The sequence below is a fragment of the Cucumis melo genome, chromosome 6 (genome assembly GCF_025177605.1).
Source record: "Cucumis melo cultivar AY chromosome 6, USDA_Cmelo_AY_1.0, whole genome shotgun sequence".
NCBI classification, from domain to species: domain Eukaryota; kingdom Viridiplantae; phylum Streptophyta; class Magnoliopsida; order Cucurbitales; family Cucurbitaceae; genus Cucumis; species Cucumis melo.
Window position 1 is genome coordinate 14683029 of NC_066862.1, and position 24454 is coordinate 14707482.

The window sequence follows — 24454 nt, forward strand, 5'->3', positions numbered from 1 at the left end:
AATTTAAAACTTCATACAGAAATGGAAGAAAACAAACAACAAATTAAACAACTTCGTGACAAATTTCAACACTTACTTTAAACTTTACGTAAATAATGATTTGTTTCCAACTATATACTCTAACTAAAATAATTATCAATTATATCTTCTTTAAAAATTAAAAGAAAAGATCTTCCAGATACCCAAAATCGAACTTAATCTCTGTCATGTTATATAAACTCAACCAGCTAGCTGAAAAAAGCAAAGCAAAGCGAAAGCTAGCTCTAATGATCTGAATTCATTGATAAATATAATATGAAAGTTGGTGGGTGTATGAGCTTCTTCTTTGTTTTCGTGTTGTTAATTAGCAGCGTAATTAGTGGGGCAAAGCCGAGCGATGATGAAACATATGGTTTGGATTTGTGGAAGATTGAGTTGGACACTGGAGAACTTAGTAGAAATGCATTTCCAAAAGGATTTATATTTGGAACAGCAACTTCAGCTTATCAAGTAGAAGGAATGGCTAAGGAAGATGGTCGAGGACAAAGCATTTGGGATCCTTACGTTCAAATCCCAGGTTCTTTTTTTAATTTTCTTTTCTTTCTTTCATTCTTTCTTTTTATCTTAATTAAAAGGTTTTTTTCATTTTTAATTTAAATAGGTAATATCGCCGGTAATGCCACCGGAGAAGTTGCTGTAGATCAATACCACAGATATAAGGTTCCCTCAAAATTCATATGACTGAAAATTTATTTGAGGGTCGAATAAGTTTAAATCACAAACTTCTTTTATTTTAAAAAACCAAAAATTACAAGTTAAGTTTTATTTGGTAACCATTTTAAATCTTAATTTTTTTTTTCCTTGTTTACTTTATTCTGAACACATCCATTGATCATTTCAAACTTCTGAGTTCTTGGTTTATATTTTTCTTAACATTATTATTCAGGAAGATGTTGATATTATGAAAAGATTGAACTTTGATGCATATCGGTTTTCGATCTCGTGGCCAAGGATATTTCCAAGTAATTAAACCTTACATAACTATATTATAGCTAGTGGTTGATTTAGTTAATTACTTAAAACTTCTAAATTTTCCCTTTTTTTTTTTCTTTTTGTACAGATGGAACTGGTGAAGTAAATTGGAAGGGTGTTGCTTATTACAATAGATTGATTGACTATATGATTGACCAAGGTATATAATTCCATTTTTAAATTTGGAAGCAAATTGAAAACCGACATAATATCCCTTTTTATTTCAACCCACATCAAAACCCTTATTTCGTCTATGTGTGTGTTAATTTCATTATCAATAATGTGTGTAACATATATATATATCCTCCAAATTAATTATTACTGTTGCAGGTATTACTCCATATGCAAATCTGTACCACTATGATCTTCCATTGACACTTCAAGAAAAATATGGAGGTCTATTGGGGAAGCAAATTGTGTAAGTTCCATCCAATTTATCCTCGAAATTATAAGACCCACTCTTTGTGAAAATTTTAGTATAATTTAGGTCTTAATTATTCTGCTTTACAGTTTTTGATTCATTAATTATTGTGTATTAGTAAATATGTGTTTGTTTTACAATCTATAAGAAAATTAAACTGTGTATTCAGGTTCTGTCATCCGAACACAACAAAATTTAATAACAAATTTTTTATGTAGAATTGAAATTTTAAAACTTAAAATGCAAAATTATGTAAGGAAATGGTCAAAAATGTCGAATTTAACAAAATACTTACCAACACATAATATGCTTCTACAATGCAAAACTTTTATTATATGTTGTAAATATTTTAATTTATTTTACTATATTTAAAAATGTCCTTAAATAAAACCTAAAACAAACATTTTGAAAAACAACATGTCATATTATAAACTCAAATAATTTTTTAAAATTAAAAATAATATGTATTATAAATGGAGTCCCAATGGTTTTGTTTAAAGTTAGAAGTTATAGGTGCAGTCCATTTTGGTTTGCTATAGCTGATATGATTTCTTTAAGATCTCTCTAATTAAATAGTCTTTTTCCCTAAGAACTACTTAGGAAGTGTTTACAGTAAATTCTAATTATAAATCTATAAGACCTAAACTCGAATCAATGGGAACCAAAATCCATCCAAATTTCAATTTATCTTTATGAATTATATAATAATAAAAATAGATAAAAAATTAGGACAATAAATATGCATATATATGTAATGCAGGAAGGATTTCGCTAAGTATGCAAAATTTTGCTTTGAACACTTTGGAGATAGAGTGAAAAATTGGATGACGTTTAACGAGCCAAGAGTGATAGCAGCTTTAGGGTTTGACAATGGCATAAACCCACCTTCAAGGTGTTCAAAGGAGTATGGAAATTGCACAAATGGGAACTCAGGGACTGAGCCTTATCTTGCAGCTCACCACATTCTTCTTTCTCATGCCGCAGCTGTGGATATATATAGAAACAACTACCAAGTAAACTAAACTTAACTCTCTCTATTAGTTGCATCATGTCAACACACACTTTTTTAACTTAAATTATAAATTTTAATCCCTCGTATGTTTGTGTTTGTGTAGGTCTAAAATATCTCTCAACTTTCAATTTTGTGTGTATGAGCTTTTTAGGTTTGTGTTTTAACTGTAGATCATAACTTTCAAGTTTGTATCCGGCTTGAGGTTTGCAAATTTATGAAATTCCTCAGCTTTAAATAGAATAGAATCAAGAGAAACTGCAAAATTTGGAAGGTTAAGATGTTATTACATATAAAATTCAATTTCAAATCTAATATATGATTTGAGTTGAAATAAAAAGGAATCAGGATGACCCTTTTTTATTGATTGTTTAATTATCCAAATGTGTGCTTTTAAAGTAATAGATTAAAATATTTAATATTCAGAAAGAACAAGGAGGTAGAATTGGGATTCTGTTGGATTTCGTGTATTACGAGCCTCTTACAAGGGGAAAACAGGATAATTATGCAGCACAAAGAGCAAGAGATTTCCACATTGGCTGGTACTTTTACTTTTCTTTTCAATTCTTTATTAAATCATCCTAAAATTGATGAAAATATTTCATATCATACCAGATTGTAAAATTAAGTTTTGGGTTGAGTTTTAGTGATCTATTTGGTTAGTTTTTAACAATTTCGTGCGTGTGTGGGTTTAGGTTTTTGCATCCAATTACATATGGAGAATATCCAAGAACAATGCAAGAAATAGTTAAAGAAAGGCTACCAAAGTTTAGTGAAGAGGAGATTTCGTTAGTGAAGGGTTCAATTGACTTTTTGGGAATTAATCAATACACTACATTCTATATGTTTAACCCACAAAGCACTCAACTTGATGCCCCTGGCTATCAGAATGATTGGAATGTTGGCTTTGCATGTAAAATCTCTCTCCCTCTCCCTAATCTGTATAATTTGATAAAACTCTAGTAAATATCTCTACACTCGTAAATAATTCCATCTGCCATCTTTTTGTTTTACACACAGTTGAAAAGAAGGGAGTACCAATTGGTCCACGGGTAACGCATTATACTTATTTACCTTTTCCTACTAATTTGATTTAGTGTTTTTGCAAGTTCTTAAAATTTTGTCAAGATGTTTCAGGCTCATTCTGCTTGGCTCTACCAAGTTCCCTGGGGAATGTATAAAGCCTTGATGTACGTCAAAGAGCGCTATGGAAACCCTAATGTTATTCTTTCAGAGAACGGTATGAGTTACATAGATTAATTAAAGTTTTCATTTCTCATAAATATAGGCCTCTTTTTGGACAATTTTTTTTTATGGGCTTGCGTTGGTGCTATCTTGGTTGAAATCTATACTAAAATCAATACAAAACTCTCTCTTTTGGATCAATATTGCAATCCCAATAAGGATAGTGGTTGGGAAAGGACAATTTTCCTCCTATAGGTGTATCCGTATTGATCCTACTACAGCTTTCAAGTCCGAATGCACTCACTAGTTCTTCAAAGCGAAATCAAGAAGGCCGCCAAACAAGGAATTGGATTTGATTGAAACTCTAATTGCATCTCCAATAAAAATGAGGAATTTGATTTTTCAAATGGGTGTAGTAGTGTCGGAAATAGAAGAAAAAAGATGAAGTGAGATATTTTTGTTGGTCTTAACACCAATTCTAACCTAGATGGCACCATAACGAACTCATTAAAAAAGTTGGCTAAAAGTGTTCGATTGTAAAAAATGAAAAACTTATTACTTTTTTTCATTTTGAAATCGACAGGGAGAGATACACCTGACATACAACTCCCCGAAGCGCTTTTTGACTTGGAGAGAATTGAGTACTTCAAGTTGTACATACAAAGTATGAAAAGAGCAATTGATGATGGAGCCAATGTCAGTGGCTATTTTGCTTGGTCTTTGTTAGATAACTTTGAGTGGCTATCAGGGTATACTTCTAGATTTGGCATTGTCTATGTTGACTACAAAAATGGCCTCAAAAGGTATCCTAAAATGTCAGCTCATTGGTTCAAGCAAATGCTTCAGAGGAAGAATTGAATTTGGATTTTGGGGTTTTGGTAATTTATGTGATTAATTTGCAATAAAGTGTTATAGGTTTTGTTGAACCTGTGTTTGCTTCAATAAAGTTTAGTTAGTCATTTGATAATTATGTTAGTGTTGGGACAACTTAACTCCAAACTTTTGTTTTGTCCAAATTGAAATAATTTTGAGCATAAAATAACAAGAAAAAAAAAAGAGATACCTTGTTTAGTTTGTCTAATATGACTCAATATCTAGCGAAGATAAATTTAATATTATGATATCATTTTTAATTAAACTGCCGATAGATCTAAAAATTTAAACTAATAAATAAAGTCAAGTTTAACAACCGTTTGAAATAAAAATAACTGATGGATATGCATTTTGAGTATAGAAAACACGCTAAAAATTTATAAATTATGCGCATGCTTGATTTTAACCATTCAAACATGCTAAAAAATAATACTCAAGATAAAAGAGTAGAGTAAAGAATTTTCTAAAATGATTTGAAATGGTTAAAATCACTTTCGCCATTTTTAGAATCACTCCTAAACATGTTTTAAGATTGAATGAAAAGTAAGGACAAGAAAAAACTAGGTATGCATCTATCAATCACATTTTGATCTTGGAATGTTGGATGAATGTAAACGGGGATTTCATACTCGAATCAAAATTTAGGTACACCTTTCATCATAGGTTATGTATCAACCCAAGAGCAGAGTTAAATCCAATCGTGCTCCGCCCTAGTTGAGGTTTTGGTTAGTTTGGAATGATAATTTGAAGATTACTCCCCATTCTGAAAGGTAGTCAACTCTACATTTAAGCTATGTTTGTTTGGCATCAAGCAAGGGGGAGAAAAGAAACACAAGAAAACTATGTTACGATGGAAACAAATCCAGTGTGGGGAAGGGAAGAATAAAAAGTTAGATGAACAGAACTTCAATATGAATAATGAAGAATCTTCAGATGAGTATGCTCATTAATCACACATGTGATGGAGTGGATGATATCCATATCCCTCCCATGTTTATGTTGTTGAGAAGGATGATATTATGATCTTAACACAACAAGAGGATGTATGTTAGGAAACCTTTGAATCGACAGTAAGCGACTTAGTCAAATCCATATTTGTGAGATATATGAAAAACAAAGAGCTCCCTAATTAATAGAAATTTTATGGATAATAGTTAAGTGCATAGCAACATTTTTTTTTGAAAGAAAATTGTAAATATAACAAAGTCTAGACTATTATCGGTGATAGATTTTAAATCTAGTCTATTAGTGAAACACCAATATTCATTGGTAACAAATTTTGTTATATTTGCAACTTTTTTAAAAAAAATTATTATATATATTAATATTTTAAATTTAATTGTTATATTTATAAGGATCTAATAAAACAAATTAAAGAAAAGGAGCGATGAGGAGAAAGGTACACCAAGAATAGCGCGCCAGGACTAAAGTACGAGTTGGGTCTTGCTAATTGGGGTTGGGCAATGATGTAGTCATAAGGGCCCCTTCACACACAAACCATTATTTTATATTTATCACGCGATACCTGTCTCATAACAACGCAAAGCAGAAAGTCATTTTCCAAATCATTTTAAACCTTGGACCAAATTTCATTTGGTGCCCTGAAACAGGGTCATTTGTACAGATTTCCCAAGTTAAAACTCTATTCCTGATTTCCAAACAATTACCTATTAACGCTACTTCCAAGCGATACTGCTTCTCTACTTCCTTTTTCCTTGTTAGCTTATTATCAACTACACCGAACTAATTTCATATATCTTCTTTGTGCAGGAACTTGTTAGGAATAAGGCTAAAACATTAGGGGCTAAATGCATTTTAAAAAGGAAAAAACAAATTATAACATTAGGGACTGAAATATATATCTAACCCTTTTATAATGACTTACAAAACCTCAGGACGACTCAGACTCATCCATCCTCACAACTACAGGAGCAAACTGCAAAAGTAAATAGGCCTCTACGTGAGTGAGAGAGAGAGAGAGAGAGAGAGAGCAGCAGACACACACTACTGCAATGTGAAAATTTACTGACCTCATCATCTTCATCAAAGGAAATTCCATCAGTTGCAATATCATGGAATTTCCAGCCCAGTCTGTTCTCTAACAGTTCCTTGAGTTTCCTTGTCTGACAGACGAATGTGGTGCATTAATATTCTTCGATGGTTAAATTAAAGCACAATGAGAATTACATAGGAGACAGAGGTACAGTTGACAAGACAAACTCAGGCACAGAAATTCGAAGAGAATAATATAATTTCATGAAAAAAAACAACCGAAGTCATAAATGAATATTCACTGTCATTCTGAATGATGAGTCCATCAAACTTTCATAACTAGATATAAATGAGCTCTCTATTGCTGTAGTTTATCAGGGGGATAAGGAAGATACCTTCTATTCATTAACACCATCACAGCATAGTCTACAAATTAATGTCAAATAACATGCTCTAAAGAAAATGATGGAATGGTTCCAAAATTATAGTTTTAATAAATGAAAAGTTTATAGTAAGTTTCATAAAATGATAAATACGATTTACGGAAAAATAATTTTTTAACTTCTCTAAGGAAATTAAAATACAACATTTTTCCCCCACAAAAGTTGCAAGTCACACCCCCGCCTAGATCAAAAAATATGAGCTCACAAAGTTGTCAATTGAACCAAAAACTAAAACTATGACTTCACATAGTATCGTGACCTTTGCTCTGATACATAGTTAAATCCTCAAACGACTCAATTTAATTGGTTTCGTGGGTTTTGAAATTTTGATTATATCAACACTGAATGTTTTTTGTAGAAAACTTAAGTAGAAAGCAATATTAATCGAGAGAAATGATTTGACATGATACCGAAGCAGCAAGTCCCTAAGTTGAACCCTGTAAAGTGATAACTTAAGCTTTTTGGCCAACTGGTGATGTAACACAAAGTCAGAGCCCGTGAAGCCCAAACAAGTCTTAGGTCCAAAAAAGAATGTAGTTCTAAACCAAGAATGTGAACTCAAAAGAAGAACCATCTTAAGAAGGCATCCTAAGAATCTCACATTAAAATTAAGGGACCTCACAATGTCTATAAGTAGTAGTCCTCATTGTCAATTAGTTTTTATTATCTAAAATACTATACCAAATCCATGTAGGCTTGGACACTTGAATTCACAGTATAACACAATTCAAAACTTGGAGTATGCCCATTAAATCTACTCAGATTTTATTAAATGTCAAATCTGCAACTTATAAGTGGGATAATCAACAAGGGAAAATTATACGAAATAAGTCTTGACCCACATACCCATGTCAGAAGATCCCCATCAACAACCGGAGCCTCTAGCACCAATGAGAAGAAATCCTGAATAAAGTTGATCGTATTTTAGGTGATTGGCAAAATGTAAATCTTAATAAAAGCAAATGTGGAGCCTTGTGTTAATTTTCAAGCCCACAAATGTGGAGGAACGTTAGGAATATACAAACACAAAATAAAAAAACAAAAACAAAACAAACCAACCAACCAAAAGAAACATTATAAATACCCTAACTATAAATTTGAACTTTTTGTTAAACCAGTGGGTTTTAACGATCACAAGAAAACCTTACCTTACATAAATGATGTAAGAAACTATCAGCAGAAAACCATGATTCGTCTATCAATATTGATGATGATCCTGCTTTATCATTAGAACGATCTTTCTCTAATCCAAATTTCAATTGATGGTAGATAACCTTAATGAACTGCGATAATTCTTCAAATTGTTAAGATAGATAAACATATCAGAATTAAAGTTAACAGCAACAGAATTGTGCAAGAAAGACTTCAGAAATGTATATGCTAAAACGATCCACATATTGGATTTTAAAAAGGACATAAAATGGCTGAAAACAATAACAAAGCCGTGGACCAAGCCTAAAGACTAACAAAACTAGTAATAATAAAAGGAGAGATTCGATAACAGATTCAAATCCAAGTATGTAGATTTGTGTTTATTGTAGTTTTTTTAGATTAAAATATTAGTCATTTATCTCTTTAATAATTATTTTCTTTAGATACTTCTTTTACTAGAAACAACTTTTCTTGAATGAAATGAGAAAAAAAAAACTCACAAAAGATACAAGTCCACATAGGGACAAAAAAATATAATGGAAGAATAAAATCAAAATAAAATCAAAGCCAAAATGAGGCATAAAACTTGGAAAAGAATATCCATAAAGGAGATTAGAAATAGCACACCATGAAGAGGCTGAAAATCGAACCAAACCCGAACCGAACTCTGAACAAAAATTGAGTCATAAAGCATAAACAATAAAAGAACATTGAATGGGTTGCTGGATTGCCAAAATGCAGAGGATGAAGATGAGGAAACCAACAAAACGGAAGACTGAGTCTCCACTACTTCAATGGAAGGATACACATGGGACTTTCCAGAAACTTTGTCCAAGGAGCAATTGGAAGTTAACAGGAGAATCCACTTATTGCCAAATCAAAAAAGATGATCGGAAAATGTGCAAACTTGACTTGAAACGTGAAATAATCAAACAAAAAGCCCATTTCTTGGAAACAAAAACCAAGCCAATAGCAGCAACGAAAAGTCAATCAACCGGTCTTGAAGTCCATATGAACTTGATAAATGTAGCATCAAGATTAAATCTTAACAAGGAGACAACGGATGTATTTCTTAAATCTGCATTCCACATGTCTGAATTAAAGATGAAAACTTGGAAGGACTGATGCTTCGGGAAAAGATGAATTAGTCTTTCCCATTGGTGATAAGGATTGATGATCTTCAAATGATCTTGGACGTAAACCAAGAATAAATTTTGAGAAGACCAAAAGAATAAATATCATAAAGATCAAAAATCTATTTTCTCTAATAGAAAGGATGTGCAGAAGAAGACAAAAGCAACAACTAAAGGAACTTCAAAGAAAGTGAAACAACACAACAGACCAACAAAAACCAAATTCCTAAGTACCAACAAACAAAACACTACATGAAGCAGATTCAGATTTTATATTAAATTCACAATTCCAAATTCTCAAATTTTTTAAGAAGGTAAGGGGGAAAAGTACAAAAATGAAAAGTTTATCAACAGAAGAAGTATCTTATACTAGGATAAGAAAACAATCTGAAAGGAACAATGGACAAAAATTATGAAGGCTACCGAAAGTCATGAACACATTTTCAGCTCTGATATCGTTCAAGAACTGGTGTGTTCTCATTCAATGTGGAAAATTAGTAAAGCCATGCCGACTTCAATCTACCAGAACGATAATTTGCACTTTGCAGGCAACAGAAAGAAAAAGTAGTATACTAAATTCCTAATGCACCTTTTCTAACATAATAACAATAAAAATAATAGATAAGTAAAATAAAATATATCTGCAATTGACTAGTCCTCCATTAGGGAATTCAGAAGTCTCCCTACTTTTCATGTATCAGCGCAAGCAAAAGATAACACAGTCATTCTAATCAAGTAAGCAACCATATATCAGCTGGGATAAGGTCACATTACATAACAAGATTGCTACTTTATTTGAAGAGTGTTATCCCATATATTCAAAAACATATGCACCCACCTCGACTATGAACAGGGCAACATGAGAACAACACACAATAAGGAGACAAAGACGATAACATTCAAAATAATCAAGAGTCACCGAACACACCTTTGTAAACAGTTGACTCCTTGTGCAAAAAGGCTGCAACAAAATATGAATTCTCAAAAAGTGCATAGACAAAACAATACCAACTCAGTTGGAACAAGAAATTCAAACTACGCCCCTGCTCTTTTTTGTCCAAGCTCAAATTAACCTCACAAACTAAGGGTAAAATCTGCTATGTAAGGAAAAAAATATGCTGCAACGAAAAGAAACAACTTGAGCTGGAAAAAAGAAAAAAAATTGTAGTCAAACCACTACCAGGAAATTATAATCTCCAAATGTAAAGCAAAGGATTTTCAGCATACTCATGTGAGGCCTACAATACAGTCTTTTTTTTAGTTAAGTACAAATATATATTAAAAAAAAACAGAAATAGAAATTTAGACAATAAAATGGAAAAAAAAATCAGTCAAAAAAAAAATACATCCTTGTGATAGAAAATCAAGCTAAAACATTTGGCTGTAAATTGAGGACTTCAGATTATTTCCTTGTAAAATTTGTAATTTTTCCCATACAGGTTTAGGTTGATATTGATAGCCTGATTTCAAGTTTAAACCATATGATTGAGGGTTGAGTAGCACACATCATCAACGTATAACCATATCATCCCTAATGTTGGATTGGAGGGTTGATAAGTTTCATCACAAACTCTCAGCCTTATGTTGATGGTTATAAGTTGATGATATGGCCGTATGCACTCATTTTTATTTCTTTTTTGTTTCATATGACTATTTTTTATCTTCTAGATGTTCTTTCATTGCATCCTTAATGTCTGTATCTAGTTCTACAATTGTTCATGAAGCTCTATCTCATACTGGTTGGTGTGTTGTGACGGTAGCGGGGATGAAAGTCTTAAATGACCATTTGCACTTGGGGTTTAGTTAATCTTCTCGTTGGAAAGAAACCTACAAGTCAATCTTAATGGATTTCTAGCTGAATCAGAAGATCATCTTGATGCTAAAAGCTATACACAAACTTACGGAATTGACTATGTTGATGATATATTTCCTCCAAATGCTAAAATGGCCTCTGTCAAGCTATTTATTTTGTTAGCATCAATCCATCACTAACATTTGCATCAGCTTGATATTATAAATGCATTTTTTTAGTTGTAATTTTTAAGAAGAGGGTGTATATAGAGCAACCCCAAATGTTTGTTGCTTAAGGGGAGTATGGAAAGGTTATGTCGTCTTTGCAAACGGAGTCCACGAGCTTAACTTGAGAAACTTAATCAAGTTTGGAACGAAGAAGAGCAAGCAAGATGACTCTACCTCTTTCAAAAGATATGGAACTGGGATCATTTGTTAGTCGTATATAGGTACGCCATTGATAGCCTCTACTCGTGTCCTAGCTCGTCTGAGAGCTAAATTTGCCTCGATTGTTTGTCTCTTGCCCTGAGCTTTCCTCAAGTTGGCTTCCGCTATTTCGAGAGTTTGCTGAGCTTGTTGTGGATCAATGTCACTAGCCTTCTCCGCATCATTTACTAAAATAGTGACCTCATTATTGCCTATTCTAGCAAAACCACCCATCAGAGCCATCGTTAACCATCCATCATTTCTATCCCTAACTAAAAAAGTGTCATCAGATATGAAATTCCGAATGCCGACTAAATCATCAACAGTACTGTAACTAGAATTGTAACTATCACTATGACTAGGAATGTTTTTATTCATATTATTTATAATTGATCCTTCACTTTCAATAGGACCAAGACTATTGATTGATTTATTTAGCCTACACCTGTATTCTAACTTCCCTTTAGCCAACATGTTGATGACATTGTGACTCGGGAATCCAATCCCTAAAAGCTTTCTCCATAGTCAATTCCACATAAAAGATTTAGGCATGTTGAAGTACTTCTTGGGAATTTAGGTAATAATAATAAGAAAAAAGGGAATATGATATCATTGAGAAAAAATGTCTTTGACATGTTGTCTCAAACAAGGATGTTTGGATCGGAGTGGGTTGAACCATGTAGTGCCCCAATGATGCCCAATTTACAACTTAAAAAAAAGGAAAATTGCTCAAAGATCTTAAAAGATATGAGCATAGTGGAAAAACTTAATTATCTAATAGTAACTTAGTGGAATAACTTAATTGTCTTACAGCTCACTGGAAACACTTAATAATCTTACAGTAAGATATATCAGTAATTAAAAGGAAATTAAGGTTTATTACTAAATTAGGCTTATTGCTAATAATTATTTTCCTTTTATGTATTTTTCCTTAATTGGTTTCTTCGTCTCTATTTATTCACCTACGTAAAAGGTTTTTATGTATGCTGATTTGTTTAATAAGGTAGAAAATTCACAATCAGGACTTTAGAAAGGAAATGGATGAAACTTGAGGTCTTTTGGGGAAAATTCAAGAAAGGCTGAATCATAATTTTCAAGATTTTCAAAGAAACCTTCAAGATCTACATTTAAGCGCTCATAAAGATAAAGAATTCAACCAAACAAGGTGCGGAAGTGTACTAGAAACAAACAAAAAAGAAAGACTAAGAGATTCGAGACTTGTGTATGAAGGAATTGAAAGCAAACAGGTTAAGATATGAGACTCAAGTGTGAAGGACCCGATAGGCAAAGGAAAAATCAGTTGAATATAAGTCAAAAAATGAAGGTAAGACATGTGGAAAACTTTGCCTTGGAAGAACGAAATTTTTGATGCAATTGACACGGAGGTTGCACGATTAACCAAATGGGGAGGAACAATCGATCAAAAGTTGGAAATCATAGATGGAGACTTTAAAGACAAAGGAGTTGTAGAGACTGAAGAAAGAGAAACCCATGGGTGGCCTAATTCGAAGAAATTTGAAAATCTAATTGCAATTTGTTTGGGATCGAAAATTTTCGATACCCAGATGACATTGGTAGTGTTGTAGAGGTCGAGCCAATCAAAACTTATGTTACTGCATACGAAAACAAAGAAGAAATTCTCAGTAGAGACTGTGAAACCACTTCGAAATCAAGACTTGTCCAACCAATTTTGAATGAAAAATCTAGTGAGAAATTGAGAAAAATGTATCATTTACAATTAATTTATCAGGCGAATGAGGAAAAACCATACTTGTTGCAGAAACACCTGTGAAAGATGACAATGGAAGATTTGAGAGCAAAGGTTTGTCTTTATCGATCAGGCCCAGCCCATCTATTTTAAAGAAGTAACCCAAGAAATTGAACTACACTAGTTTATCGATTTAGTTTTGTGTTTTCCAAGGAAGAGGATATCGATTTCCAAGTTCTTTTGTGCCAATTTTCAACATCTTTGGACGTGACACTAATTTTGGAGCTTTAGGCATGTTCATCACCTTAAGAAGCAATTTTCCCGTGAGAGTATTCTGCAATCATTTAAAAAAGTATCCTGCAACAAGTTTGCTCATCCACAAAAAACAACTCAACGACAAGTTTTTTTTAGGAGGCTTAGAATGTGATGCAACGGGATTTAGGAATAACTTGGTTTAATCCTTGATTGATTCTTTTTTTCCTATTTTAGAAATTAGTTTCCTTTTAGTTATCCTTTTAAGATTCTTTCTTGCATTTATTTCTTTATAAATAGAGAATCCCCCTCTTGTAAAAGACAATAATTCAGTAATAATAAAGACTCGATTGGATTCTTTTGGAGATTCTCCTTTTATCTCTTTAGGCTACATCAAGAAAGCTTCGCTCAAACAAGACAGTCTAAAAGAAACAGTGGAACTCATGGAAAAGTTCTATCGGAAAATAATCAATTAATACATCCAAAAGTTGCATGTCATGGTTAGAATCAAATACTTACAGCTTCTGTGCACTCAAAAAACAGGGTAACTAGTGATTTCCACTGTAGAAATCCTTCAAGTGATTGTCCCATCTGCACAACGTTAGATGTTACAAAAAAATATTTGCAGAGAAAGGAGAAAACTCTTGTCTACGGCAATTACTAACCAAAAAGACAACGAATGCAAACTGTAGCTCCCCAAGAAGTAGGTCCTCTGAACCTCCAAAATATTCTTTCAGTAAGTTTTCTAGTAGTAAGGTCTACAGAGGTCACAATAACATAATCAAATTAAGGAACAATTTTCGTAAACAACTGAAATGATTTCCAACAAGATTTCTTGCTACAAAATTTATACGAACACTAAGTTTACCTTATCGAGATTTAAATAAGTAAGCTCCTGCCCATGGACTCCTCTCTGTTTGATAACATGGGGAATTTTTGTGTAATAGCATCCTCTTCTCTGAGATGAATCAACAGGTGTTGCAAACTTACTAGCCTTCAACTGATCCTCCAGAACTTTCTCTACTGCTGACTTGGAAGTGCTCTGAGAAATTCCAGGTTCGCACACCACAGTAATGTCACCTCCTATGGGTTCTGTACATTGTATGGATTGTCTAAAATATAAATAATATATCTTTTTTTATATATTTTTGAGATAGGGATAGAATGGGCTTTTAAGTCTTTTAGGCTAAGCAGGATAGGTTATAAGGGTATGAAGAACATTGTACAATTAGTTTTTGAAATTTGTTTATAGGTTTCTCTAAATGAAATCCTCTATCCTGTAGTGGATGATAGAGCCTCATCACCCCTTTGCAATTCTTGTATCAGGGTTACATGCCAAGAACATTTAGATAGGTCTAATCAACTTGCTTGTAGTGTTTGAACTTGAAGCGAGGAATTAGTTCTCTTTATCTCTTGGTCCTTAATCCAAATCTAAACCCTTCCTTTGGATTGGATCGACTATTTGGGGATTTTAGAATTTGTTATTGAGAATTCAACCAAAGAGTTCCTAGTTTACAAATTGCTAGGGTTTGCATTCAGTAATTTTAGTTAATCTTGAATTCATGATTAGTAAGAACGAAATCCCAGTCGGCCCAAATAAGAAAGATTCTGGCAATTCAACAATAGGCTACCCGAGAAAATGTAAAACATATCGAAAGTTTTTGGGGTTTAAGATCTACAGGAAGTTACATGCAAAACTACGGAAAAGTAAATCATACACCCTAGAGACTGAAATAGAAAAGGCTGCTTACCTAGTCGTTCAATTGTAGTACTGTTGATGTGGTTAGATATACGCCTCCATTCTCCATATTGACCCAGATTATACGGACCAAGTTGTCTGTCAAACTCCAATCTTCTAATTGCTTCCCTAAATCGCTCCTCCTATTTATGAGAGGAAAAAAAAATCGACAAAAATCACAAGGGATTGATGTAGGAGAAATGAAGATGCACGAGAATCAGCATGTACATATCAGAATATTAAATTATTGAAGCGTGTGGAGTAGTTGTGCTTTCAAAGGTAGATGGCACAGCAAATATCATGAGATTCAGATTTTTCTTGAAAAACGGAAACCAAACTTTTCATTGATATAATGAAAAGAGAGAAATCTCAAATTACAATGAATGACTAGGTCCAAACCAATAACCAAAATAGAACAGAACAAAGGATAGAGATGCACCCAAATATCACAACTAAGTTGACACACCCTTAGCAGTTAGCACCAACATCCCAACTGAAATACAATACAAAATACAACCAGAAAATCAGAAACTAAGTGTAACTACAGCAGCCATAGCAAAACTAAACAAAAGAAGAAAAAGGCCGATAATACAAGCAAAAAAACATTAATCAGCAAAAATAAAAGCATTCCAATTTACGCAAAGATCTTGGATGGAGAAGTCAGCAAAGGCCTTCGAGAGGCAGCACCACCAAGAAGAGGCATTAAGACAAGCAATTTCAAAGCAATCCATCCCATCTGTATAATTACCATGAAAGACATGTTGATTCCTCTTAAATCATATTTCTACCAACGCTTTGACAGCATTAGACCAAGTCAAATGAGGCTTGGAATTCATGGAGGCACCCACCAAAACCTTCCTTTTCTGTAGGAGAACTTTCATAATGAAACCTCTTCACCTTTTTCTCAAAAAGCTCTAATGCTTGAACTTGTGAATAAAATATCCTTTCGCAATTCTCACAACATACTAGACCAAAACTCAACAAAAGACAAAAGCTTCCAAGCAGACATCATCAGTTGAGGCAACGAGAGTGAGAATCTTACTCTTAACCCAAAATACTATCAAGCTAAGAACCAGCCACATTTCTCAATCAAAGAGGAAAATTTAGAAGGGATTTGAGAAGGGGATATCGGGGAGAACATCAAGGATGGCTTCTGACCAGGTGAGTGGAAAACGGCTTTCAAAACTAATTTTGGACTTTTTGAATGGTTGGTCATGCCGTTTAGATTATTTATGAGCTCATGAATCAGGTTCTACACCTTGTCAGGCATAACTTCTGAAGTTTCTGACTTTCAACCTACCACACGTGCTTCTTCAATTTATAAACTCTAAGCAATCTACCAAAAAGACTGTTGCTTAATGAAAATTTTGTTAGTTTCTAACAACATAATCACAATAATAATAAATCTTAGATAAACAAATAAAAAGAAATTCAAACCTCTTTTTCTAATACTTTTATCAGGCGCTCCTCCCTCTGATCCCACCTCCGAACAATAACCTATTTCAGCCCAAATGAAGCACAGTACTATTATTAACAAGAAACAGAAGTTTCATTCATGGATTTTTTGTGAAGATATCAACATATTTGAAATTCTTTGTATCCTGTTTCTTTCAAACAAAGCTGCAAGCTTATTTGGTTTAGTGTTTTTTAAGCAATTCTTTTTGAAAGAAACCAAAAAAAAAAAAGTGAAAAAATGCTATTCATGGTCAGAGCATTTTGAGATTGTCAAGCACAAAATATCTTGGTCTTTAGTGTTCCTTTTTAAAAGCTTTTGAGGTATCACTTTTAAAAGCTCTTTTGTAGTAATATGATCTCTTTTCTCTTATTTTACTTTTTAATGTCTGTCTTGCTCTTATTTTTACATTTTGTTCTCTTTTCTCTCTTCTGTCTACTCCATTTAGGTTTTTTGTTTTCTTTTCTCTTATACCCTTTTCTCAGATGAAAGGATATGTTTCCTCTTTTGGAAAAAAAAACTGTGAGAGACCTAGTTAGAGATATAGAAGGATTATTAATAGAAATATTGGCATGGATAATAAGAAAGGGCAGATTAGTTAATAGTTAGCAAGTCCGTTAGCGCTTTTGTTATAAATAGAGGGAGAAAGACTGGGAGAAAGTATAAAGCATTTGGGTAGTAATTTCCAGCGGGGAACTTCAGAGAGAGTAGCCCTCTCCAAAGGCTATGTTATACTGTAGTTTCTTTATTGATATTGCAATATTAAATCTATCTTTTAGTGTTCTTGTTGTTCGTTGTTTTCTTGAGTGTTCTTGTAAGGAGGAATTCTAATAAAAACCGGAACAGAAATTCAAAAATCACCACAAGTAGTCTGAGAATGAATAAACGCAGAAAAGAAACCCAACAAAAACTTTTAGATAAAAAACACTGATAAGAAGCTTTGATCAAGATGGATATTTTAACAAACAACCGAAATAAGGAACTTATTCTCAAAAGTCGTTGATTTCCTTTTATTTCTTTCTACTCTTTTTAGAAAAAAAGAATGTTGAATTGATTTAATGAAATGAGACTAATGCTCAGATTACAATGAGACTGAAATACGAATAGAAATACAAAGTAAGCATTTGAAAGTGGGAAAAAATAAAGTTAATCAATGAAAAGAAAAAGAGGAGCTCCAGGAGAGCACCAGGAGAGAACAAAATGCCTTGCAACTTCAGAACGCTCTAGCAACGTGAGAGAACTGTCTTGAAAGACCCTTTAGTTTCTTACAAACCAAATTTCAGCAAGCAACAATAGTTATTTGCTTTTGTTGGAAGAGATAACCAGTGACCACAAAGGAGAGATTAAATATTTTAACTAGAAACCTCAATGAAAATCCAAAACATATTAAGATGATGGAAAAGGGCACTCCAACGATGATACGAATATGAACAGTGAAGTAGGATATTGCTGTCTTCTGAAATCAGAAGGCACAAAGAAGCCAAAGAAAATAATGTTATCGGTTCGGTTAGGAACTCAACTTTCAGTGAGGTTATTTTCTAATTTAAGAAGGCATTCAAGAACTGTTAATAAGATTTTGGATTATAGACTTCACAAGAAAGGAACCCAAAGAATCAAGCAACCAAACTTTTCTATCATCTGAATCTTTAAAAAAACCTCCTACAAAAAAACACTAAAGCATAAAAATGTTCTACCTCAACGGCCATTAGAATGCACTAATTAGGAGTGAGAGACATTCGAGAAAATGTTTTAACTTTTCCAGCTGTCTTAATACTCATCCATAGACTGGATTTCTTTTATCAGGAAACTTACTTTTCCAAAACTTTTAAAAGGATGTTCAAGAACACAATTAATCCATTCTTAAAAGATGATTATCATGTGACTATCATCATTTTATACCAAGTAAAATATCTAAAGTACGTGAGATGTCAAACCTCAGAGGGACCAGCGTCTACAAAAAAGCCAGTAATTGGTGGAAACTCTCTGCCATCTCTACACAGGAAAATAATAGAATAAATTTAGACACAACTCACAAAACTAAGTAATCTTTAAAACAAAGTATAGAGATAAACTAATTCCCATTTTAGTACAACGACTGCGAGGTGGGGGATTGAACTTCCAACTTCTAGAGACAAAAATCATGCCAATACCATTGAGCCAACTCACTTTGGCAATTATGGACAACTTTAAAAAGAAAAAAGAGAGAGAAAGAGAGAACCAAAAAAAACCCAAACAAGACAATACTTTTCAACGAAAGAAAGGAAAGACACTAATGGTAAAAAGAAAATTCTTTCATTTTCGCTATGAATGTAATCTACCCTCAGTGGGCTATCAACCTATAACCTAATAGAATTCCCATGGGGATTTAACCATTTAGATGGAAATTTCCGTGAAAATATCACTTGATTGAAAAAAAGAATCTAGAATATAACTATTAAGTAAACAAAGGAATGAATCATTCCAAAACCCATGCCTCGATCCCCACAAGAAATCAAGAAGCCCCAATCTCGCCCCCATCCCACCACACCCCACCCCACCCCACTCCATTCTGATTACATTCTTACTAAAGGTTATGTTATGTTAGCAACAAAAACGTGAACACTAGTTAAAACTAAAGGATGAAAGTACAGAAGTTCGAAATGCAAGGGCCAAATGGAAACTAAACTCAAAATAGAGGAGTAAAAATGTAACATTTTAAAACCTGTCAAGTGTCACCCAAACGAAAATAAACTCAAATCCCAAGAGTAAAAGTGTACTCTTTAAAAAGTTAGGTAGAAAATGAAAACTTGATCAAAAGGGTTTACTTTTGTCATAGATCTTTCATAGAGTACATTAGGGCTTTTTTTGTTTTTGTTTTTTTCCTTTTTTTTCTTTAAAGCGGAAATCATTAAAATAAGATTTATTTTTTCATAAACCTCTTTGTTTTTTGTGTTGGACCAATTGGATGTCCTTTATATAAATCTTATGATCTCTCACGCGCTTCCAGTCATCTCCTTCTCATCAAACATAATGGACAAATAAATAAAGAGTCAACTACATCACAGAAACACGAGGTCAATAATTGATGTGATAATGTCATCTCATTGTTACATAGAAGACAAGGATTATAACAGTAAGAGAAATAATGCATGAGAACGGACCAGAAATCCTACGAAAACAAACAGAAAATTGGAAAGGAATTTTCATGAAGTTAACTATCTAAAGTTGAAGACTTCAACTACAGTACGTAACAATTAACTAGATACAAGTAACTACAGGGTTTGATTAACATCATAGCACATCATCATGTTGCAATTATCAATGTGGTGTATACCAAATGAGAGAATTTTATTAATGTCTAAAAGTTGTGAATAAAAGAAGATAAGTACTCTGAACAGAGAAAAAACAAACTAATCCTAATCCTAGTCTTAATTAATAAAAAAACTTAATCCTAATCCTAAATAATAAAATAAACTAATTTTAATCCTAATAAACCAAAGAAATTAATCCTAAACCTCTAATAAATTAAGTATTTGACCATAATACCCTATTCCTACTACATCATTTCTATTCCTCCCAAGAAAAGAGAACTTGTCCTCGAGTTTCAAAACGAAAATGAAAGTAAAAAAAAAAGTTAACCCAGTTGAATGGAGGCATCTTGGAACATCCAACATCAATAATGTCCATTTAGGAGGGTTGTGGACATTTAAGGTTAATTGAAAAAAAAAAGGAAAATAGGTGAAAGAATCGTGAAAACATCCACTTTGAATTGCTACTTCTCTTTCCTTCGTAAATTGCAATCCATTCGAGATTAGTGGAACCCGAAATTCATCTTCATCTCCATAGAAAATTGTTTCTCCATTTTTGTGTGCAAAAACATCAATTTAGATTGGTTTGGTTTCCTCCGCAACGCTGCCGACTTCATCTTCTTCGTCCAAAGTAGGTAATTCAGTCGCTCCCCATTCTTTGTTGTCAACAATTTTCACTTCAACGCTTAGAGTTCCGATCATGTTTTCTTTTGTGTTTGAAATTTTGGATGATTTTTCCTCAACTGTCGACGTCATTTTCTCTTTCAAATTAGGTGCACAATTTCTAAATTGAAAATGTTTCTGTCGTTTTTATTCCCACAAGCAATTTCTTCTTCTTTGCGGTTTATACTATAAAATTCCCACTTCTTTGAGTTGATTTCTTCCTCATCTTCTTTACTCGGCTCATTTTCCTCAATTGTTGGCATGTTGTTTTTGTGGTATCTTTTCTGCAAACTTGCCTTCTTGGTTGTTCTTAGATAATCAGTGGCAAATTTTGGACTTGTCTTGGAGGAATTTGTTGTTGCACGTTCAGATATTGTCTTTGTTGGGGGTAATTGGTGATTCTTAGTTGATATTTTCCAATTCGCGGCCACGTTAAATTCATGTTGTTTTCTAATTGATCGAGTGCCAAGGAGATGCATTCAAGTAAACAAAAGATACCATCAATTGAGCTTTCGATTGACCTCAAGCGTCGGGTTGATGTCTTTGATGATAGGACGACTGTTTGCTCCGCCTCTTTGAAGGTTGTCAAGGGTCACGTTTCTTGGAGCTTAGATACCAATTGGTATATACCAAATGAGAGAATTTTATTAAGGTTTAAAAGTTGTGAATACAAGAACACAATACTCTTTTTATAGCAAAAATCAAACTAATCCTAATCCTAATTTATAAAAGAAACTCAATCCTAATCCTAAATAATAAAAGAAACTAATTCTAATCCTAATAAATTAAAGAAACTAATCCTAATCCTAATAAATTAAGACTTTGACCATAATACCCTATTCCTGCTACATCACAATGTGACACACATCATGTATAGTTTACACATGCAGTTGAAGGATATATAGCATGCAAGTTGAATTTCTCAAAAAATAAATAATAAATAGAAGAAGAAATCTTGGTGCAAAATTTCAATCAAATCAAGATTTCAAAGTTCTCGAAATTTCCTTAGGGGAATTTGATTTATCCCCCACGGAACTACGAAATTTCAAGATTTCGCAAATGTCAAAGAAAATATCAATGGAATTGAGATTATAGGAGAAAGCTTGTACAGTTGTCCGATTTGATGACTGATTATTGATTTGAATGATGGCTACTTTAATGGGGAAGACAAGTTCTCTTTTTAAAAAACAAGAAACAATGCTCTTCATTAAGGTAATGAAAGGAGATTAATGCTCAATGTACCAAATGATACCAACAAAGCAAAACCTAAGGATCAAGAGGAGCACCCGAGCATCTTAGCACCCTCATCATATCCCATGAAAACTAACACATAGACAATATACGATCAAAGGTCAAAGCACAGCCCAAACAACAAAGGTTCCAACTAATACAAAGTGATACAACATCAAAACCAATAAAGGACTCAATTAAAAGCCGAAACAGAACAAGAGACTCAAAATCTGGGAAGACAAGTTCTTGAAAATTGACGATTGTTTCTTTTTTTTCTCAATAATAATAAATTTGTGGACCATTCTTTCTTTCTCCATTTTTCTAAACTTATATGCCTATATATTTATATATGTGTGTAAACATATATGTATACACTTATGTATGTATACATATGTTTATGTGTGTGTATACTTATGTAGGTATATATGTGTGTGTACTTTTAACTATTTTATGCATTCTAATTTAATCAAGTTTTCAACTTTCACGTCAACAAACATAAATTTTCCATTAGAATTTTCCCAAATATCTTATACAAAAAATATTTTAAGTAATTTTGCTATTTCATATTTTATATTTTTTATAATTTTTTATCATTATTCTATTTTCACTTTCATCAAATCTCAATTTCAATCAAAGTGACAAAGGATGTAAGGTTGCACAGTTCATGGGAGGACATTAACAGTAATAATAAAATGTAAGATGCATGAGCTGTAATAATAAAAATGTATTATGCATCATCATATGACATGACATATCTATGAGAATTGAATTAATATGAACATACAGAGTGTTATGTATGTGAAGCTTGCCAAAATACAATAGATATATCTACAGAACTTGATTAATAATACAACACCTGCTCGATGAGCTGTAATAAAGGAAATGAGGCCCTGGAGGAATCATCTTTATACCCTTAAAAGAAGGCCCTGCAGAGAACATCTTTAGAAGAGAAACAACTAATCAGTCACTCTAAATAAATTAAATTAAATTAAATTATTTGAGCGCAATATTTGCTCCAAATTTATCAGAATAAAACTGAAGCTATTTCAAATTCCAATGTTCCATTTTAGAATATAATATAGCCTACCATTGAATGCTCAAAAGGCAATGACCAAAACTTCATTCATGGTGACTGGTGAGAATAACACTGACTAGCAGCAGAAATAAACATTGAAATAGAATTTAGTTGAGAAAATTATAAGTATTGGTGTCTAAAATTATGAAATCAGCTCATGGTGCGGCTTTTCAGCCAGCCAAACAAAAAGTATGCACTGGTTTTGGGCAATTCATTCTCAAAATGATAGGGAATCCAGTATGATATAACGTGAGAATGTATCAGCTTTATTCATTGAAAACAATATCAATAAATATACTATCATAAGTCCTAGTCGCTAAATGGATATATGATTAACCTGAGTATCAATTCCAACGAGGGTGTACTGAGGAACATCGAGGAGGAGAATTGTCACACCATGCTTTACAAGCTCTAGGGCAGTTTCAGGATCCATTTCAACTTCAGAACACACTATAGAAAAGAAAATTGGAGTTTCAATTCCTCTTGTTCTTTCCAAAAAAATGATGGGGGTAGCTCGGTGATTTCTTCGCTGATCGGGATCTCTCCTGAGAGTGAGAAATAAAAGAAGGCAATGGACGGGAAAGTTCTTAATTTGACGTCCAGAAGCCTCCAGAAACTATTTATACTCCTACTTTCAAATAAAAATTAGTACAGAATTATTTGCTAACGGTAGCTTCTTTTTTTTTTTTTTTTTTTTCCTTCCAATATTGGTTGTGAGTTTGGGATTTTTCGCTACTCTCCATACCCTACTTTAAATAAATATTTTTCTTCCACCAGTTTTATTAAATTTTGTTCATCTAATAAATTTAGCTTCAAACTTGTTTTTTTCTTCTCTTCCTTTCCTTTGCCAGACATATATATGGTATATGATGTACACACTTTTTTTTAATTAATTTTATTAAATATTATTAGTTACGATCTTCATTTCATAAATTTAGCTTGAAATACACATTTTTCTTAATTTTATTTCACTAAATTTGATTAACTTTAATTTTTTTTCAATAAACTTAGCTTTAATCTACATTTTTTACTGCTTTTTTTTGCCATATACATATATGGTACATGAAAGACATAATTCGTAAATTGATATTATTAAATCTTCTTAATTAGGATCATCATTTCATAAATTTACGGTTAATATAATCTCCACAAAGTAATTTTCTCATATCTTTAGGTTATTGTGTTTGAAATTAGTTTAAGCATGCATCGCTACAATTTGTCTTCATAGTTACTTAAGTAAGAAAGCAAGACAAAAAATATTTCTAATACATACTTAGCCAAACATGAATTGATTAAGATAGATAAGCTCCGTATAAAAGTGTATACAATACATGAGGAAATTTAAAAAAAAAAAAAAAAAAAAAAGTTTATCAAACCACCTATGGAAGAAAGAAAGAAAAGTAGTTGATAGTTGGTCAAGTGTTATCTTCCAGCAGAACCATGTAGTACTCAAATTTTAGCTTTGTGGGTATCGTCAAGAATCCCTTTACGGGTGGTTGACCCATGAGTTTGGAATTAGGGGAGTTTGGCATTTAAAGCCAAACTCATGTTTGGACCATGGGAATAAAATTTATGGGATTAAGAAACTAAACCCATGGGTTTGGAATATATA

The 24454-nt window shown here is 32.7% G+C and overlaps 2 protein-coding genes across 5 annotated transcripts; one reads left to right on the forward strand and one right to left on the reverse strand.

The window, feature by feature from the left end:
* The first annotated feature begins 203 nt into the window (after positions 1-203).
* LOC103496850 (beta-glucosidase 44-like) lies at positions 204-4707 on the forward strand. The gene is made up of 11 exons (XM_008458862.2): positions 204-556; positions 641-699; positions 926-1001; positions 1100-1171; positions 1342-1429; positions 2193-2445; positions 2868-2983; positions 3137-3354; positions 3462-3493; positions 3579-3681; positions 4210-4707. The coding sequence occupies exons 1-11, from the start codon at positions 295-297 to the stop codon at positions 4482-4484; spliced, it is 1554 nt and encodes a 517-aa protein (XP_008457084.2). The 5' UTR covers positions 204-294; the 3' UTR covers positions 4485-4707.
* Positions 4708-5099: 392 nt separating this feature from the next.
* Positions 5100-23498, reverse strand: LOC103496849 (uncharacterized). Of its 4 annotated transcripts, none has more exons than XR_007821367.1 (14): positions 23180-23498; positions 22624-22706; positions 18522-18579; positions 16572-16631; positions 15148-15277; positions 14265-14488; positions 14062-14154; positions 13916-13987; positions 10148-10180; positions 8083-8217; positions 7781-7837; positions 6530-6651; positions 6385-6435; positions 5100-6024 (listed from the first exon to the last, which is right to left on the reverse strand). XR_007821367.1 is itself a non-coding variant. In XM_051085514.1 (14 exons), the coding sequence occupies exons 1-13, from the start codon at positions 23273-23275 to the stop codon at positions 6391-6393; spliced, it is 1179 nt and encodes a 392-aa protein (XP_050941471.1). In that variant the 5' UTR covers positions 23276-23487; the 3' UTR covers positions 5100-6024; positions 6385-6390. The 4 variants fall into 4 exon arrangements, 3 of the variants coding, with proteins under 3 accessions (XP_050941471.1, XP_050941472.1, XP_008457082.2); XM_051085514.1 differs by having other exon boundaries at positions 6530-6622; positions 23180-23487; XM_051085515.1 differs by lacking the exon at positions 5100-6024 and having other exon boundaries at positions 6056-6435; positions 6530-6622; positions 22624-22693; positions 23180-23486.
* Between the last annotated feature and the right edge of the window lie 956 nt (positions 23499-24454).

What these genes read in the sequence shown, in the direction of transcription:
- LOC103496850 (XM_008458862.2), top strand. Translation starts at nt 295, where the DNA reads ATGAAAGTTGGTGGGTGTATGAGCTTCTTCTTTGTTTTCGTGTTGTTA. An exon ending in AGAGATTTCCACATTGGCTG is followed by an intron (nt 2,984 to 3,136) that starts GTACTTTTACTT and finishes GTGTGGGTTTAG; the next exon opens with GTTTTTGCATCCAATTACAT. An exon ending in TTGGAATGTTGGCTTTGCAT is followed by an intron (nt 3,355 to 3,461) that starts GTAAAATCTCTC and finishes TTTTACACACAG; the next exon opens with TTGAAAAGAAGGGAGTACCA.
- LOC103496849 (XM_051085514.1), bottom strand. Translation starts at nt 23,275, where the DNA reads ATGGATCCTGAAACTGCCCTAGAGCTTGTAAAGCATGGTGTGACAATT. An exon ending in TCGTTGGAATTGATACTCAG is followed by an intron (nt 22,707 to 23,179) that starts GTTAATCATATA and finishes TCTCTTCTAAAG; the next exon opens with ATGTTCTCTGCAGGGCCTTC. An exon ending in TAGACGCTGGTCCCTCTGAG is followed by an intron (nt 16,632 to 18,521) that starts GTTTGACATCTC and finishes GGGCTGAAATAG; the next exon opens with GTTATTGTTCGGAGGTGGGA.